The 19,141-nt window shown below is 35.7% G+C and overlaps 1 protein-coding gene across 5 annotated transcripts in view; it reads left to right on the plus strand.

Annotated features, from left to right (window-relative positions):
• Mctp (multiple C2 domain and transmembrane region protein) overlaps nucleotides 1-19,141 on the plus strand; it is a 642,744-nt gene that overhangs the window by 286,731 nt on the left and 336,872 nt on the right. For all 5 annotated transcript variants that reach the window (XM_090402333.1, XM_090402331.1, XM_090402329.1 and 2 more), the window contains 2 exons: nucleotides 10,157-10,265; nucleotides 15,371-15,593. In XM_090402333.1, coding sequence (XP_090258459.1) covers nucleotides 10,157-10,265; nucleotides 15,371-15,593 — 332 coding nt within the window. The remainder of the gene's footprint in view (nucleotides 1-10,156; nucleotides 10,266-15,370; nucleotides 15,594-19,141) is intronic.

A 19,141-nucleotide genomic window follows, 5' to 3' on the forward strand; every position in this document is an offset into this window, starting at 1 on the left:
ATGTTCATATCATTAACACACGGTTAATCTTAATTTGGAAGGCACCTTGCCTTTCCTTATGTGGTGTTACATTCTTTTTTTTTTCCAGCGTTTCAGGGTTTGATTATTTTTATTCATGTCTGTTGATGAAATAGCTTGGAGAGATGTAAAACGTGCTTAATAAATTTCGGAAAACATTTTAAAAGAATATTTCAAACTTATTCCTTCTTAGGAATAAGTTTGAAATAAGTGTGTAGAAAATTTTACAGAATAATAAAACAACTTATAAAATTCAGAATTCACGTCCGTGAATTCTGAATAAATAAATTTATTTTCTTAGTGAGTTTTTTTTTCCTATTTGAGAGAAAATCATACATTGAAATATTAACTTAAATTGCGAATTCTAAATTAAATCTACCTTTCATGTCTAACAACTTTATTTGTAACTTTTCTCCGGAAGTGTTTCTTTCCACTCAGCTTCTCGTAATTTCCTTGCTGCAACTAGGTTATTACATTGGCTGCAGGAGCCCTATTAAATTGGGGTCACCGCTACAAGGACCTTAATTGCTTCAGTCGCATCCCATATGCCGGGTACCCTACTGTCTGCATCACTACTGTACGGAAACCCGGAGACATTCTTCACTTTCAGGAAAGCAAAAAATGATTGTTAACGGTGTTTTATTTAAATCTCAAATATCAAACAATTCGATAAATGTAATTTTTCATGGAGTAGTAGTCCAGTACTTCAGTTTTTAATAAGTTAGTATTTTTCAGTTTATTTCTGAACTGGACAGTTTCTCATCTTCTGTCCCAAATTCAATACATTTATTGCTTTTTTGCGGGGGGGGGGGATAACGTAAGAGGAAAGTCTGCCATTTCAGATATATTCAATAGTTACGTGAAGTTATTCTAAACTGAGATTAGATCTCTTTTTAGAATAACTTCACGTAAAGTTCACTTCACGTAATTCACTTCACAAAACAAAAACTTTCAGTAGTATGATTGTTCTTTTAATCCCCCCCACACACACACCGAAACAAAACATCATTTATTGTCCTTCGTAACATAATTTGATGTTCATTTTGCCACCAAAATTGATCCATCTTTAAATTAAGATCCCTCAACAAATCCTTGTTAGTTTTAAATGACGTTTCATGAAATTACGCCTGCCCAGAGCGGAATTATAACCGATTGTAAATTGTAATTATAACCGACTGGCAAAACGATTGTAATTTTTGTAGAAGTTTCTAGTTGTTAATTTCAGTTATGAAAACGGTATTTTTTTACAAAACAAAAACTTGATTAAGTAATTCATAAAGAAGTGAACTTAAGATCAGATGCACTCGGTGAAGCGTTTGTCCTTTCACAAGTGATTTGCGAACTTTACTGAATGCATCCAAACTTAGAAGTTCAATTCTTTATAAATTACTTAATTTAGTATAAAAACAATTTTTTTTTTTTACTTCAGAGGGCCCATCAAGTTCTTTTCTCCAAGCCTAGCTGCAATAAAAATGCAAACAATGAAAATAGTAGAAGCATTAAAAAGCTGGATCTTGAATGGAGAACTTATAGAACAAGTAAAACATTTCGGCTATTATTTAAATTAAGGGGATATTAGATCCCACATTGTTTTAAAACCGAATAAGAAACTCGACGATTGGAATCGGAGTTTCATGCCGAATATAGTATAAAGAACTATAAAAGTATCGGCGAATACCAGCGTGAGCTAATGCGAGTTGTCCTAGAACGTAGTACAAACACGGGCAACTCGTTGCAAAGGTGGGTCAAGTTCTGATCGCTATTCTTGATATTTTCCATAATGTAAAACACATTTCCTGGAAAATGTATGCTGTTATTACATTATGGTGGGAGGTCACTACCCAGACCGGTTTCAGCCTTTTTTGAGGCTTCATCAATGAGTAGCTAGACCAAATTAATACCAAAGGGTATAGCGAAAAGAAATTATATACTCTGCTATACGAGTTGTCCAAAAGGTGCACCCATTAAGTTACTTAAATATAAAGAGCCAACAGGTTTCATTTCGGCTCTGCTGGCACGATTTTAATTAAGATGGCAAATTAAATATGGATACAGACTAGTGTAGTACAGAGTCAATGGAATAGAGAAATAAATCAGAATGCTGAAGTAGATGTATACAAGAGCTTTCAAATAACTTATGGATCGAAGATTTCGGTTAGAAATAAGTTGATGAAAACGACAATGAGAGTTCGGAGAAAAATTAGCAGAATAACTAAATGCCATCACTGGTAGAATCATATTAAAAATAAAGATATATTAGGCAGTAAATTGACACTGTTAGCATTTAGGAATGTGCGTGAGCAGAGATAATTTCGGATGGTATTCTCTCAAAAATGGAGAAAGGAAAGGTTAGCAAAACAGGCATTTGATGCCAAGAAAACAAATATATGATCTTGACAATATTACCTAGGCCTGACAGATGGACTAATTTGGAGAAACTGTCGATAGAAGTTTAGATGCAAACTTTTCATGTACTATCGTAGTATCCTATGTTCCTCCTGATACATATTAGGAATTTGATAACAATGTGGGCAAGTTTTTGCTTCTTCATTAATTTATTTTTCGTGGCTGCTGGAAGTAAATGATATTTCGAAAATACTTTTCCGACGAGAGGAAATTGGGTTGAAGGCCATCTTTCACACTAAATTTTATAACGTGCTAATGGTAAATTAAAAGGACGGATAGAAACTGTTTCTTTTTCAGCCTTCTTATAGATTTTTGTTGGCTGGCGTTAGGCAACGATCCTGTTTCATGGAGGCCTTAAGTTGAGAAAAAGACTACCATTTTTGGTTCTGTATGTCGGTGAAACTGGATTGCCTAACATAACCTACCTGTGCTTGCTAAATGTGCTATAATTTCGCAACTGTTGATGGGGTGGGATTTACAGTAAAGGAAAAAAGAAAGCTGATAGAACTAAACTTTTGGGGAATGCATAAATTACGTTTTCGTACAAATTTCCATAGTTAATCAGTTTCATCAACTATCTGAAATAAGATTGTATTCAAAGTATAACACTTTGAATATGATCTTATTTAATAATTTCAGATCATTTCCTCATAAGTAGAGTCGAACTTCGCCACGAAACATCGTCACCATTTGTCGTTCTATGGTGTATTAAATTTGCCAGCTTGGTTAGCCGAGTAGTTAGCGCATCTGCTCTCCAACCAAACACGCTGCGGGTTCGAATCCAGTCATGAATCTTTGTTCTTAAGCAAGAATTAATTTTATCGCTCTCGGTAAGACCGCCATCTTGCTTATTAGAGACTAGACTTGAAGTGACTAGAAAAAGTTCTATGTTTGGTCTCGAGAGCAGAGTTTCTGGACGATATAAAAAAATAAATAAAAACACAGAAATTAAAAACAGGGGTTTTGTAATTGGCAAGTTAGTTGGGCTCATAGTGAGGTGGAAGGATTTTCTCCCTTTCCATAACTCTGGTTTTTCATCAAAAAAAAAAAAAAAAGCAGACCTGCTAGAACACGATATATGCAATATTTACTCGTAAGCGTAAAACAGACCAGACCAGACCGCGCCCACCTATACTAATTAATGCACTATAGGTTTACAAAAACTTTTCGCGGGTATGAATCGTATTCTCTGAAAATTCATTGAAAGACAAATAGGTGGAGGGATATTCGAAAAGAAATTAATCGAAGCTTTTCCTGTGCGATAAAGTTTCTTGAATTGCCCATCTCCACTACTGCTAGTAGTCGAGAATTGAAGGCTTCAAGAGTCATTTCTTCCATTTTATAGTACATCCTACTGTAATACGTATATACTGCTTTATATTAAGGGCAGTGATATAACATCCAATACTGAATAAGTTTAGACTGTCACTGTTTTAATGGGAGCATTGTTTGCGTTGAGATCCTATTTTCTCTCATCTTGTAAACGTCACACTTGATTTTAAATACCATTTTAATACTTTATCGAATGCCATCCAAGAAAGGCTGATAACTATGGTACATTTGTATTATTGTGGGTATGTGGATGATTAAATAATCCGGTTTCCTCTTCCCCTGAGACCAAAGTATGAAAATTTTTCAAGCCTCCGTTTCACGGGTAGGAAAGGAGAGAATACGGTACTCAATCAGGCTAACATAAATTGGGACTACCTTGGGGTTGTCGCCTATTCAATATAAAAGTAGATTTGTACGGAAATTTCCAGTGGTCTTCTTATATAAAATCTCAATTTATTTGTCTCGAGAAATTTTTCGGAATCTAAGTATGGCATCTTTCGTTGCACCATTTGAAGGATCTTTTTTGTTCTTCTATGCAGCGAATATTACTTTACAGATTTGTATATTTGGTGGGACTTAAATACGAACACATCTCCGTTCTAAATGTCGCATTTATGGAGACAGAAATTTAAGCCCTTTGGTCGGAAAGACCTGGGTTCGATTCTCGTCAGTGACGTCAGGAACTTTTATCTGGTCTGTCAACTAAAAGTGAGTTATCCGGTCTCATACGGAGTTAGAGGGAGGAACACGCGCTGCTGCAGTACAAAAAAATATACCCCCCCCCCCAGCGACTGGCACGGCGACAGTACGGTTGGGTTTGCACTAACAAAGTCGTATCAGATGTTACACGCGGACCCTGCATTAGAAGCAGGATAAACGCGCAGAGGAAGAAGATATCGTAATGCTTTCACTGGTAATTGTTATAAACATACCATTTCCTCCAATTAATACGATTGAATTTCTTCTGTCAAACACTATCTCCCTCCCCTCCATTTGAGGATCTGTTCATAGTGGAAGGGGACCTCCCAGTTGAGGGTACTAGTTCTTGTCGTATTTCATCTTTGTCTATTCTTTTATTCCCATATTCTTCATCTCTTCTGAACGATGAGTAAAATTTTTCTCAGACCGCCATCTCTGGCATCCAATGCCCTGTCGTCGTGTTTTCTGCGCTGTGCATTCAGTGAACATCAAAAACTGGAAGGGAGGAGGGGAATCCTTGCAGTCTTGCACTACTTTGGCTCTTGCTTCGGCAAGACAGGTGATGCTGACGGCCCGACCATAATCAATTGGCAAGTAGGCTTGCCTGCAAGAGTCAATTCTGTTGCTTTGTCTTTCTCCATAGTCGTTATAGGATCCAAGGCTTGTTGTGCTGTATGGCGTCTAGGTTATTACTGGAATTCGTTGAGTGCAGTCGTTGCCCGCCTGTTAGTGAGCATCTGTGTGTGTGTCCATGATAGGTGTGGGAGCTCTGGTGCTGAATTCTCCATTCATTTGAGAATCAGTATTCCAACTTGAAGTCTATTAGCGACCTTTAGCAAGATCCAACCATGTTGTACAGAAACCATAACATCAACAGAAAACATCAGTTTCCATCCTTGCTATACTTGCAACAGGTGAATATCCGAAAAATGTTGTTGCCTTCTAGAAAAGTTTGGAAGGATACCCAAAATCTGATGATCTCATTGAGACATCCTCTCAGAAACAATGGGAGTAACTCCTTCATGCGATATCAATGAGAATACCGATCATCTTAATTTCCCACAAAACTCAACTTCTCGAAAAGTAATAGTGGTACCTCCTCGATGTTCCTGACGAAGAGATTTGCTCTGAATTAAAGAGAGTAACAGCCATAAGATTTTTCCTATGTATGTATGATATCCTAGTACCTGTCAGGAATATCATCCTTTCATTTAATTCCCCCTCAACATCGGTGAAATCACGGAATCTCGGTTACCGTGTTAATCTCGATATTCCGAACCTTTTGCACCAACCATTCGCTTCAAATATCAGAAATACGGCATGGGGTCAGACTGCCTGTCGTTACTCTGCCATCTGCAGATATGGTAGTAAAGAGAATGAAGATTAAAAGTTCGGCATACCCAAATACGGTAATTACACGGGAGAACATCCAGCGTATTTCCGAGCATGCGAAAGATGGAAGTATGAAATGGAGATTCAAACGATCAAGGCCTAGAAGAATGTACCACATCTAGTGGAAAGTCACTTATGCTGAGAAGACAGCATGAAGTGTCAAAAACACGCATGTCCCAACTCTCCATCGTCTCCAATCTCCACAGTCTCTAATTATGACTGACTGCCAAAATATGAATGACATTAAGGTCCACTTGCAGAAATTGTCGGTGTTGAAACCTGGTCAGGATCCTACATTACTGTATACCTCTATCAGTAAGGACATTATAGAGGATAGACCTGCCCCATCGAAGAATTGTCATCCTTTTAGCAACCATACGCTTTTCCAATAAGTTCCACTTAATACTAACATAAGCAGTAGAATCTCTTATTACAGAGTTGGCTCCATCTGTCTACCTCCTAATGAAGATATTTCCTAGGATGACCTTAGAAAGGTCATCCTAGGAAATATCTTCATTTGGCAGTTATCACCCCTCTACTCTTATGGGGAACTTAAAGGCAACAGTACGGTGGAAAAAGGGAGCGCACACACACACACCAGGGTAAGAGTTTTAGGGCACGCATTCTTGACAACAATAGCTTATCCCTCTTTCCCATCCCCCCACCAACACTGGAAATAACACCTTCTTCCACAGTGTCTCCTCGAACATTTACTGCCATCGGCCTAACACCTTGTTCACCATCCTTCTCGCTTTTTTAAATAGGAAGTAAAATATAACATCAAGCGATCATTTTCCCGTGATGCACATCCGTTTAGGTTGTCTTCCATGTATTCCATCGCAGATATTACGATGGAAAATAGATAAGCTGAACGGAATATAATCTCATTCATTCATTTTCTGGCTGGTTTGAATGAAACCGGCAGGAAAACAAGCAGTTAACAATCATAATACACTGGTTTCAGTATTAGTTGCTTCTTCAAAATACGAACTAAGTTATCCTACATTGGCGGGACAATCGAACTGCTGCACAACTCGCGCTACAACATCCTGCTCTGCAATGGCTAATGCACACGTAATTTTTTATATTTGCTTTACTGTACTATACTGTGTGTGAAAGAGCTTGTTTTATAACTAGATATATCGCATATAATTCTGCTGACATTAAGTCCAGATGTGAACCACTCGCAAATTACTTCATTACCACCAAGTACCGATATTCATGTTTAAAATTTGCATATTTTGTGTATTAAATTTGAAATTAATGCAGTTACATTCATTCGTTCGAATACTAATGATATACTGTATATTCATTAGTGTACTGCACTAATTAACAATGTTATATTATCCTTCGACCTTGGCTGTCTCGTTAGGTTAGTGACAGCCAAGTAGGAAGCTATAAATAGGATAGGTTTGATAAGCAGAGTTCGATCTATGAATCGAACTTAAGTGTTCCCACGCAGAATTGTGTTAATTACTAATTAACAGTGAAGCGAATGGGCCTTAGCATAGTAACTTAAAATGCTTTGCGTGTGACGTCTTAGTGATGTGCCTTCTTTTCAACAGCGCAATTCAATTACGTTGAAAACGTTTTGCATAGACAACGTTACTCTATAAGATTCATACTTAAACTCTGCTCGCTGTATTAAAAGAGCCAAGGAAAGCGTTCAACAAATCTTTGATGCTCTTGTGAGTTATTTTTTCTGACATGTAACTCCTGAACTAAAGAACATTGAGAGAGAAATCGCTAATTATTTCACTGTATAAAGCATTGATCAGATTACGTATGTTCTTATAGGCACAGATCTCAGGAGAACATCTATGTACACAGCAGTAGATGTGAATCAGGTAACGAAGGTTTTCATATCACGGTTTAAGAGCAAGTTATGAAGATTGACCAAAGTGATCCGCAGAATCGAATAGATCGGAAGAAAAGGGTAATATGATCGAAATATAAGGAGGAAGAACTCGCTAAATACATTGGGTTTGTTTTGCATAGTGGTGATATTTTTGATCGTTGGGCTTCATTGTCAAGTATCTCTATGTGTCGGGTATGGAAAGCTTGAGCTTAGGTGAAGAAAGTAGTTTTGACTAATACAGCTCAGTCAGTATCGATGATCCTTTTGACCGGTTTCAATCTTTTTTGAGGTCTACCTACTCACAGATGAGACCTCAAAAAAGATTGAAACCGGTCTCGGTAGTGACCTCTTCTCATAATGTAAAACAGTATATATACATCTCTTAGGAGCTGTGTTTTACATTATGAGAGAATATTAAGGTTAGTGACGGAGCCTGCTCCACCTTTGCTTGGAGTTGCCCTGGTGTTGTACTACCCAAGTGATCACTTGGGCTCGGCTCGCCGATAGTTTTTTCGGCATGAAACTCTATGGATTCGATGGCTTTCGATCCGAGTTTCGTACCCGGCAATAAAATAAAACGGGATTTACCATCTCCCCTTTAACTTAACGTTCTACTTTATTTTCATCCTTAGGTGAGTAAGAGTTTTTTCCTACAGAACAGGCAAACTCTCGCTATTAACATAATACAGTGGCCATAGTTTCTTCGGCACCTTAATTCCACAACCAACTAGTATCCTGTGAGGAGGCTTGACTTCTTGAAAGTATGGTCATTTACGATTTTTAAGTGTATACAAATATCCTAAAAACCACGGACCAATTGCAGGCTTGCTATTATTACTCGCTAAAATGTTTTTCAATATAGACAATTTTTCAATGTTCTATTACGCGAGGAAAAATTCATCTATATGAATTTCGTTATCAAGTTCGCTCTAGGGTGAACTCGATAGGAATGGGGGGGGGGACCATAAAGGCCAAAACACGCCATCGTCAAGGTGGTATATAATAAATACCAATGGATCGTGAGGGATTCCATTGTTAGTTTGTCACTGTGTATACTCATTCACACAGATCCATATTTATAATACCTTACCACGGAAAGTAACGAAATTGTATGGTATATCTGTAGAAATATTGATGTTAGCAAATGACACGCAATTAATCATGACTTTTCTCCGTTGGTCATTAAACTAAAAGAAATATTTTAGCATGTTTTTTTTTTACTTGTCTATTCCTTTAATATAAGAGCCGCTAAAAAATTTCTGTTCTTCAAAATTAAATTTCATTATTCTTGTACTATGTATTGGTGATGTAAGCTATATAATCGTTTATTAGTATCATTTCTGAGTTATATAATCTGGAGATAAAATCTTAAGTTCAGAACTAAGCAGGAGCGATAGTGTCAAACCGAATAATGTAAATAAACAATCGGCTGAAGAATTTTTCATCCTAACGTAATGAAAGAGAGCGAAGCGAAATTTAAATTCAGCAGTAGATGACAAGCTTCGGCCATTTTTTCTTCTTCAGAACCCCCCCCCTTTCCCTCCACATTATCTTGTTCTTTCTTGCCAGAGTTTTCCTAGTGCATGACAGAAGTATAGTGGAGATCTGGTAATCTGTTAGTGAATCTCCGATATGTGCTATCCACTTTGCATAAACGGATATCAAAGTCAGCTGTTATTTGGTTTTTGAGCATTGAATCATTCATATCGTGATCAAATATTTTTGTGTCGCAGTAAAATGTTGGAAAAACACTTCTATAAAGTGAAGAAAACCATTCAACCAGGCAGCTGTATTAATGAACCCACTCCTAAGCAGCTGTGAACTATCAAATGTTGAATTATACTCGCATTTAAACTGCTTTATTTTTATATCAAAATCATGATTTATATGGCTTCCCTGTACTTGTAAATAAAATCCCTGTGAATATACTATACCTACTAAAGTAAGTTACTGGAGGGCAAATCCCCATATTACAATTGAATATAGGTAGCGTCTTTTCGAATTGCCACTTTTCATTGAAATTTTTCACCAAACGAAAAAAACAGGACTATTCTATAATTTAGATGACAAACCAGTGTTGACTGTTCAGAATTTCCAGTACAATCAAAAATGAATTTTTCTACTAAAAGTTTTTCCATCGTAGATCCGCGTGATGCGTGTAAAACTATCAATGCAGTCGAGCAGCCTTTACAGGTGCAAAGCTTACTCAGAATTACGGGGTTTTTGTCAAGTATAAGTTCAAACGTTACAGGTAGAATTCAAATGATCATTATCATCAAATTATAACACATCTTGTAGTTGAAATATTTTATTTTGAACTATTTTATTTCGTTCTTGACTAAAGATTTTCAGTTTTTTTGTAAAAAAAATCTTAAGTATTTATTTTCTATTACTGGTATTATAAAACCTCTTGAAAACCAATTTCGGTTTAAGTTCCTATTGTATCTATAGGAAAGTGCCTTGGCAAGAGAAAGAGAAGGAGCCCTACGTCAATATGCATTCTTTCACCTCGAAGTTCATTTGAAACATGGAAAGGACTTAATAGCTAGAGATTCTTGTGGTAAGTTTGTTTTTAGTTCATCTAAGAAATGTCTATTATACGAATATTAAGTGTTAGGACAAGCACATTTAGTTGAAGCATCCTGAAATTAAATGTAATTCATTAATAAATAGTTTGAAAGACTTCGTTTTTATTTAGTTTTTATTTAGATAAATATCTTAAATGGGATAAAAAAAACTGATCAAAGAAGTAAAGTCTAGCGTCGAGTATTTTACTTCATTCAAGGTAACTGCAAAAGTGGCAGTCAGCTTAACGAAAAGATTTCGAACGCAAGCCTCGTATCATTCACTATCGCACTTAGTATGTGCAGTTATTAATCTATATTATTCACATTATCTTAAGCTATATAATGGCCTTTATCTTTTACACTTACGGGAGGAGTAATTTTAATTGAATTTTAATTTTCATTCACTGCGGTAGATAAACCAAACTGCATTTTGTCATAATCTACTTACAATTTGCAATACTGAATATGAAACCAGTGCATTTTTACTTCTCAAAGGATAAACTAGTTTAGCGATCAGTTGTGTTCCTCATAAACTGAAATGCTAATCAAGAATTATACTCAGTGACTCAATATACGTTATACAAATATAATAAGAAAGTATAGGTGTTTATCCCAAAGTATGTCAATTTTCTTGATGTCACAGTTAATCTTTACTCATTCCTCATAAAGCTGAGCTTCAGCTTTCCTGGCTTTCATATTGAATTGAGCTTCTCTGATTATTCTATTGTATGTGTTTTTGGTATTTATTTTGATCTTATGGCAATGACTAGAAGTGTGAATAAACTGGAGATACTATATTGCTTCGATTTTTCTTTTCTTGTTTTTGGATAGAAGTAGAAAGCAAAAAATTGTATTTGTAATCGTAGAGTAACGGGTATTACACGCTAAATAATAGGTTTGCGTTTCCGCATATTTCACTAGTGTATAGAATGCAGTGGAACTGCGGATAAACAATACTATTATGACTTTTTTCAAAACCGGTAATTTTGTATTATGTTGGTATCATTTCAGACCCTTTCCTCTCCAACAAATCAAACCACTGCAACTCAGATTTGTTATTTTCTTCGATTTCTTACTGGCACCGTAGTTAAGTGTTTGAATTTAGGCTTTTAGCAACACACGGAACCTCATCTACTTCCGACTCTTTGTTCCTGATTCTTACATTGGTAATATAATGACCTTTAATTCTTAAAACAGACCTTAATGCTGCTGGATAACGTAGCTTTTACTGTTAACTCTTCGAAAATATATACGCCCATCCAAGAAATATCTTAAACTAGTATATATTAATACTGCGAGCTTGTTAATGGTTAGATAATCAAATTAAAAGGAACGTTTTCAAGCTACTCCCTGATTTCAGTAAGCAAAGAGGTATCACTCCAGACGACGAAAATCATATACCTTCTGAAAACATTCACAGGCATCCATATTAGTGTCACTGAGAACCATGGCCCTTAGGAGAGTGGACACGTTACCGGCGCAACCAACCATGTCGACAAACTTCGCATATTTCCTCCTTGTCCATTTTCAAACAAGATTTGTTAAATTGAGGTATCTGTCATATCCGCTGCATGATAGTAATTTCCAACTGCCGATCTTCTTACTTTCCCATTCATAATTCAAGAATGAGAACACCCAATTCACTTAAAGCAGCATTCCTTTTCAAAACTTAACGTTTCATTCTACAAAGTAATTTGTGGGTGTTTTGAGTTTTCTGTTTAAACTGATCTGTTCGTTTGGGTTTAGTGGATAGCGTTTCCGCTCTCCTAATAAAAATCCATGCATCCAGTAAGATGAGTTTTTCAAATAGAATATTTTTTATTGTTATACTAAGATCGCTGTTTTTGATATGACAGGTAAAGACAGATACTTAACACTACTTCAAAAACTTACAAGAAAAAACAACGTTCTTGTAAAGCTCGACACGTATCTGCATCAAACTCTTCCCATTCTGTCGAGAAGCTAATTTTAATAGAAGGCGAAGCGGATATTATCTTCAATGATCTCGGGAAATGGACGGCTAGTGGCATTTGATCAATTCCTAGAAATTGAGTACCTTCATGCGATGACTAGTGAATCGCGCATGTTGTATAGTTTTCATTCTTATCTAATGGAGGTGTCATTTTGTTTAACGTTTGCGTTATATGGACAAATGAAATCGCATCAGTCTTAGATAATTCATTAGGTTAGGAGAGTACATCATGAAATACGTTAAACAGTTGTATGGATTTTTTTGGAAAGCATACGGTCATCTTGCTTAAGGACTGGATTTCTTTTTTTTAAATTGGGTCAAATATATGAATTATACCAGATTTGCTGGGAAATCTTATCTGGTTTTCGGAAAAAAGTTAATGCTCTTTGACATCAATGATGTTTTACAGAATAATATGGAAGTGTGTACCAAATTGAAACTGGATAATGGTTGTCAATGTTGCTCAGAATGCTTAATTTTCACAAAATTGTATTTTTTTTTTCAAAATTGGTTGATTATAGGTGACCTCATTTTTAATGCACAGTCATTAATTATGAATGCTAAATCATCTTCTCTGGACGTTTTCCTATCTAATTGAAATCATCTCTTGTGCGGGACCTCACAAACTTAATTATGGTTGTGAAATGATGTTTGAACTGTAATAACTCCTAATATTGGAGGTAACAGGAACATTACCTGCATCTGAAACACTAATGAAGGTAAAGGAAATCAGAAAACTTGTGGAGGCGGACTGAGGAAATAGAATTATTAATAAACAGTTATTTGGCCAGTAAATAGGCTTTCATGATGTCTGTTTTTATACTTTTAACAATCAAACTTTCAGTTTTATTTAAATAGAAGGCGTAAAATTTTCCTTAGTGTTTTTATACTTTTAGTTTTCCATTTGCATCGTTGAGTGGAATTAAGATTTTCGCCATATCTGTTCATGATGGGAGATTTTTTCCCTTCTAATTTGAATGAATTATAAATAACTGAAATACAGTTCCACATCTTTTATCATTGAATATCATTGAAACTAAATTTACTCATATAGTGGATGTTTGAATGTATTTTTTGCTGCAAAAATCACGACAAATTTTTCTTTCAAATGGCACTTTCAAGACCAATAAATTTTCGCAATTCATTTACAGTAACTTCACCCACAATGCCTGCTGCACAATATATTTGTCAAGTAACTTGGTAAGGTGACATTAATTTCCTTCCATTTCTTCCTCATGCGTCCAATTGATCTTCATCCTGTTTCAACGTTCGTAGTTCTCAATTTTTGGAATCCGATTGTATTCATCCGTATTCAGATACCTACTAAGTTAGGAAACTATTTCTATATATAATTCTGTTTTTCTGGAATAGAAAGCAGTTTCATATCGGATTGATATCGACGGAAGACGATAATACCACGAACATAGATGAATGCAGGAAGTACTTAATGATGAGTAACCTTGATGTGAATAAAGGATAGGATTACATTAAAGGGTGTCGCCACACATTTCAAGTGGATATGCTAAGGAGTTAAATGTACTTGTGAATTGGTTGTTTAATTAAAGTCTTGCAACAGAAAAGGTCCCGGAGGAGTGAAAAAAAAAGAGGCTAATGTGGTACCACTATAAACACAAATTTGTTTTTTTCGGAACCATAGTGAAGGTCATGGAGAAATTGGCCAAGATTAGAATACAATTAATTTGAGAGAATCTCTCGGATGGTCAACATGGATTTGTTAAAAGAAGGTCTTGCTTTAGTAATTTTTATATATTTATGCTACACTTTTATAGTTTTTTACACTGCAATATTTCTTGATTTTGCGAAGGCATTTGATAAAGGACCGCACGATAAATGAGTTAAATTGCATGGGATAGAGATCGATAGTAGATTGATAACATGGATTGGAGGCGGTTAAGTAAAAGGTATCAACGTGTTGTGTATGGGGAAGGTTGTGAGCTTCCACGGGATTTTATGTTGTGGCTATTGTTGTGTAATTTATACATTGATATTAGCATCTGGTTTAGAGACCATTTTTGTTTGCATTTGACGCTAAGTTGAAAAGTTATTTTTCATAACTGATAACATTACTCCAAGAGGATTTTCATAGCCTGAATATGCTAAGGAAACCATACCGAGATGTAATTGATAAAGGTATACTGAGTAAACTTGATCCCATAGGTTCACCTAGGACAGTGAAACGGACTTATAAATGAATGGAATACATTTTATAATTATCAATTTCCTATAAACACTTTCCTAGTGAGCAGAAGAATGCGTTTTCAAAACTTTACACTTGTCTATTGACAAGTGTTAAGTTTTGCATTTCAGAACAATGAAATGGACTGCAGTATATTAGATTAATGAAAATACATTCCAAATATATTGCAAGAAGTGTAGGAAGCGAGGGATTTGGAGGTGAGAGTGGATAAAGATTCGATTGAATTCAAGGGTCATATATACGGGTAGCAAATGTGGCGAAAACGCATTTGCTACCCGAAAAAGTTGTTAGAGGGTTATATATAATATCGGAGACATTTTTCAGTTCTTGGTGGGAAAAGAGAAGGAATCATTCAATGAACTGGGGTGGGAGGGAAAGCATCATTTTCTCATGCTATTGGTGAGCGAGTAGATTATGGTTGAGAGTGAGTGGGTTCATCGGTGAATGAGTAAGATGTATCACCGGCATTATTTGAGTGTGATTCTTCCCAAGACTCATTGTGGGCGTTAGATCGTCCACAATGAGTCTTGGGCACTAAATGTGTCAGTGTAATAATATCAAGACGCAGACTTACAAAAAAAATTAAGATAACATGGCGACAACAAATAAGATATCATGTAAGATTTAAAGAATTGAAATTTGTGAGCATGTGCTCAGTTTTGTGAACGTTAGCGAGTTCTTGTTTGCATATTTGGTTGACCATAGGTGGGATCGTAGTTGTATTTAAACTGATTATTAGCATTATCAAATTAGTAGTAGCATAATAGCATTATCAAACGGATTACTAAGTTAATAATCTAATAATTAGTCTAATGAAGCATTGCAATTCTGAGAAGTATGCAGTTATAAGACTAAGATATAAGACGCACTGTAATTAAGATTATATAATTTTATTTCTTTACTCGTAGGAACCAGTGACCCATACGTAAAATTCAAAATGGGAGGAAAACAGCTTTATAAAAGTCGTACGGTACCAAAGACACTGGACCCTTTTTGGGACGAGTACTTCACCCTGCCAATAGATGACGTCTTCCAGCCATTGTATCTGCGTGTTTACGACTACGATTTTGCTTTGCAAGATGACTACATGGGATGTGCTGAAATTGACTTAACACGCCTCACTTTAAATAAGTAAGTGATAATTCCTTTAGTGGTTTTTAACTTATTAACAGAACGATATTAAATGTAGGAGGAATGGGCGGGAAAACATTTGAAGTGAATTCATTTCTTTAGTTATAAATCACTTCCCGAATCTGGCATTTCCAAAACGGGAAGAGTGGGAAAGAAAAAAAGAAAAACTTCCATGTTTACTTATTCTTCGAAATTGTGCGCGATTTGAAGTTATGCTGTTCTAAAACTCAATACCGCAGTGAACGGTCGTCACACTACACAAAAAAAAGTTTCGCTATTACTTCATTCGTATATTACACCACTAATCAATGCCCGTTATTTGTTGTGGTGAACTAGGAAAATAAATGTTATTTTTGTACGGATAAGTATGCTTAAATTATTCACAGTATTTTCGGAGTTTTTTGTTATATATGTACTACATGTTATAGTTACAGAAATTACCTACTGATACTTTCAAAAGTTCACGCCGTGTTTCGTATTTGAGCATGAGAAAGGCACAGTTACTTAATCACAGATTTTAATTTTCGTTCGTATAGTGCTTAATGTACTCTATGAGAATCGAATTTAGAATTCGGAGAATGTATGTAGATGCTTAGCTAATGCAAGAACTATAAGATTTCAATGGTTTCATAAAGATGTTGACTACACGTGATTGTAATTTAGTTTGATAGGCAACTCATATCAATGAACTGTTGGAATTTTAGTTCATCAGCAAAGACGGCTGCTCTTTGAGAGGTTGGTCTTTATTCTTTTAGTCATTTTGAGAAATTTATAAGACATTTTGTTAATGTTCCTCTTTCTAGATTTTTCCTGTCAAGATAAATTTGGTAATGTTTCCGGCATTACCCAATACCTTGTAAAGCATGCATCGTCACAAATAGAACTTGTGCTTCAAGGATTCCTAGACAGGTTCTTTAAAACAATGCTTTTTTCAACATTCCTGTTTCGTACTTGTCACACAGTTAGCACTTCACATATTCACTTTGAATACGTATATGCTTTTTTATTATAGGAATTGATAAAAAGAAATTTAATGACACTAAGAAAGAAATGAAACATTTCTTTCTTAGTGTCATTAAAAGCAACAGGTTTATATTCTGTTTCTCTTAAAATTCGCAAAACGGTTAGTGAATTGAAATTACTATATGGAAAAATGACAAAACCGAAATAGTGGGCAATTGAGATTTTTAATGTGATCGCCGAAGAGATTCGAAGTGTTCCATACCTTGTTCATTTTTAATCGAATCTGAACCAATGCATTATAATTAATTCAACCGCACATTTTTGGGTGAAATGGGATATACAGCCGCCTCCATATTCTAAAGATTTAGTTCATTGCAACGTTTTTTGTTCCAGAGATTCGTTATTTATTATTTTTTTTGAAAGCCTACTCGTCTTAATGACGTTAAGAATTGAATTAATCCATTTTGATAATTCTGCAGGTCTTGTTCTTTGTGAAATCATGCCGGTAATGATATTTTTAAACATGCCTTGTTTTTAATATATGATGACATAATTCCTTTTCTTAAATGTTGTGATCCGCTGACAAATGCGATCAGCAGCTATGTTTAATCACACTTTTCAGTCAACTCTATTAGTATAAACTCAGTTGATGCTTGTTCTGTAACTTTCACTATTTTTGATATGTCATTATCTATCGAATATTGTATATTTATACTATGATATTTAAATATAGAATTTTCAAATCCATATGATACCGAGCTGGATAGACAAGTTTATGGACAAGCTTAGCAATTGCTAAGCTTGTCCATAAACACTTATTCCATTAGGCATTAACATTTCATTCAACTTTGGTACACACACACGTTTCATGGAAGAGTTCTGACTTCATCAGATGCCTCAAAATAATTTTTTGACTCTCCTCCACGAAATATAGACCGGGGCATTAGTGTAGTAAGTGGACCAAGGGTTTTTTATTCATTTATTGTTTAATAAATTTAAAATCTGGAACTTTTCACTCCAAATCTTATAAGTTGGGCCTTAGTCTCACAATGGGCGATGAACATTTCCCACAAACAATCACAAGCATTCATACTCGAGAAGGAATTTGAATGCCAACTTTTTTTTTGTGTGCGTGTGTTATCCACTGGGTTAATCAGGCCAGCTAACATAATTATGTCTCTAAATATAATTTAAAAGCCCCTTTTATATAACATAAGGAACATATTGCCTTTATTGAACAAACGTTTTTATTTTAATTATTTCAGAAACTTAACCTCTAGAAATGATTAAATTGTACTGCGCACATCATGAATGCAATTATTACAGTATTACAGAAGTTAAGTATAATCAGAACATAAAGTGATAATATATTTTCGCGAAGGTGTGATAATTTTAATTTTGTTAGCTTTTCTCAGAAGCTATAAAGTTGCCTGTAAATTTGACTCTTTAGGAGCATTTGGAAAACTATTTTGGCTAGAATATCTGCTATGTTGAGATCCTTCGATATTGCTGATGTTTGCGAAGGAAACTCCTTATACTTATTTAGCACTGCCAGTTATGGGAGATCCTCAGCCGGGTTCAGTTCGATCAATCCTTCGATACAAAGTCTTAGGTAATTCTCTGTCAATTATCTTTGGATGACTTCGCAACTTATTTCACTTAGTCAGAAATATCAGGAATTGTCAGCATCTATAAACCACTCCAAGTCAAAGTTTCATCCTACCTGCATGTAAGATGACAAAGCTTTATGTGAACCAAAGGTTTTTATAATAATGTTACGCTGTTCTCATTTGTAGATTTGGGTCGGGGTGGGGGGGTAGAGAAGCAAATGCTTTCTCAGCAATACTTATTTACACCTGCTCAGGCTTCTTCGGTTAATTGTACTTTGGATATTAGACAGGCAGACTGTACAGCCTGCAAAAGTCTCAAAACCTTAACCGAAAATCATTTAACAGTAACATCGTACTGTAGAGGTGAACGTTTCAGAATAGTGATATTGTAGTTAATACGCTATATGATCAAAAATATCGGGACGCCAGCTCATCCCAACTCCTGTTCTAATATGAAAGGCATTAATATGAAGTTGGTCCACTTTTGCTGCTATAATGGCCTTTAGTCTTCTGAGAAGGCTTTCGCTATATTTTGGTACGTTGACGTTGCTGCGGTAATTTCCTTTAATTTTTCATTAGAGGAGAGAGTGAGATAGGTTACTGATGTTGGACGATTCGGCCTAGCTCGCAATTGGCGTTCCAATTCATCCCACAAGTGTTCGATAGGGTTGCGATCAGAGCTTTGTGCAGGCCAGTCAAGTTCAACACGCATTATATTAAATCATTCCTGTAAAGACCTTTCCTGTCCTTTACAGAACTATAGCCATGAAGTTGGAAGCATAGAATTGTCTGGAATGTCATTACAGGCTGCGGAGTTAAGATCCCCCTATCACTGGAAATGGGAGAAAGCCCCAAAACCATGAAAAACAGCTCCAGACCATAATGCCTTCTCCACTGGAGAAGGCATCATGGTCTCATGGTGGAGTATCTCCACCATCAAAAGTCACATTCGGCAGGTATCATTCTCCTGGCATC

Source organism: Typopeltis vanoorti, chromosome 13, assembly GCF_054136105.1.
Source record: "Typopeltis vanoorti isolate ZY-2024b chromosome 13, IOZ_Tvanoo_1.0, whole genome shotgun sequence".
Classification (NCBI taxonomy): domain Eukaryota; kingdom Metazoa; phylum Arthropoda; class Arachnida; order Uropygi; family Thelyphonidae; genus Typopeltis; species Typopeltis vanoorti.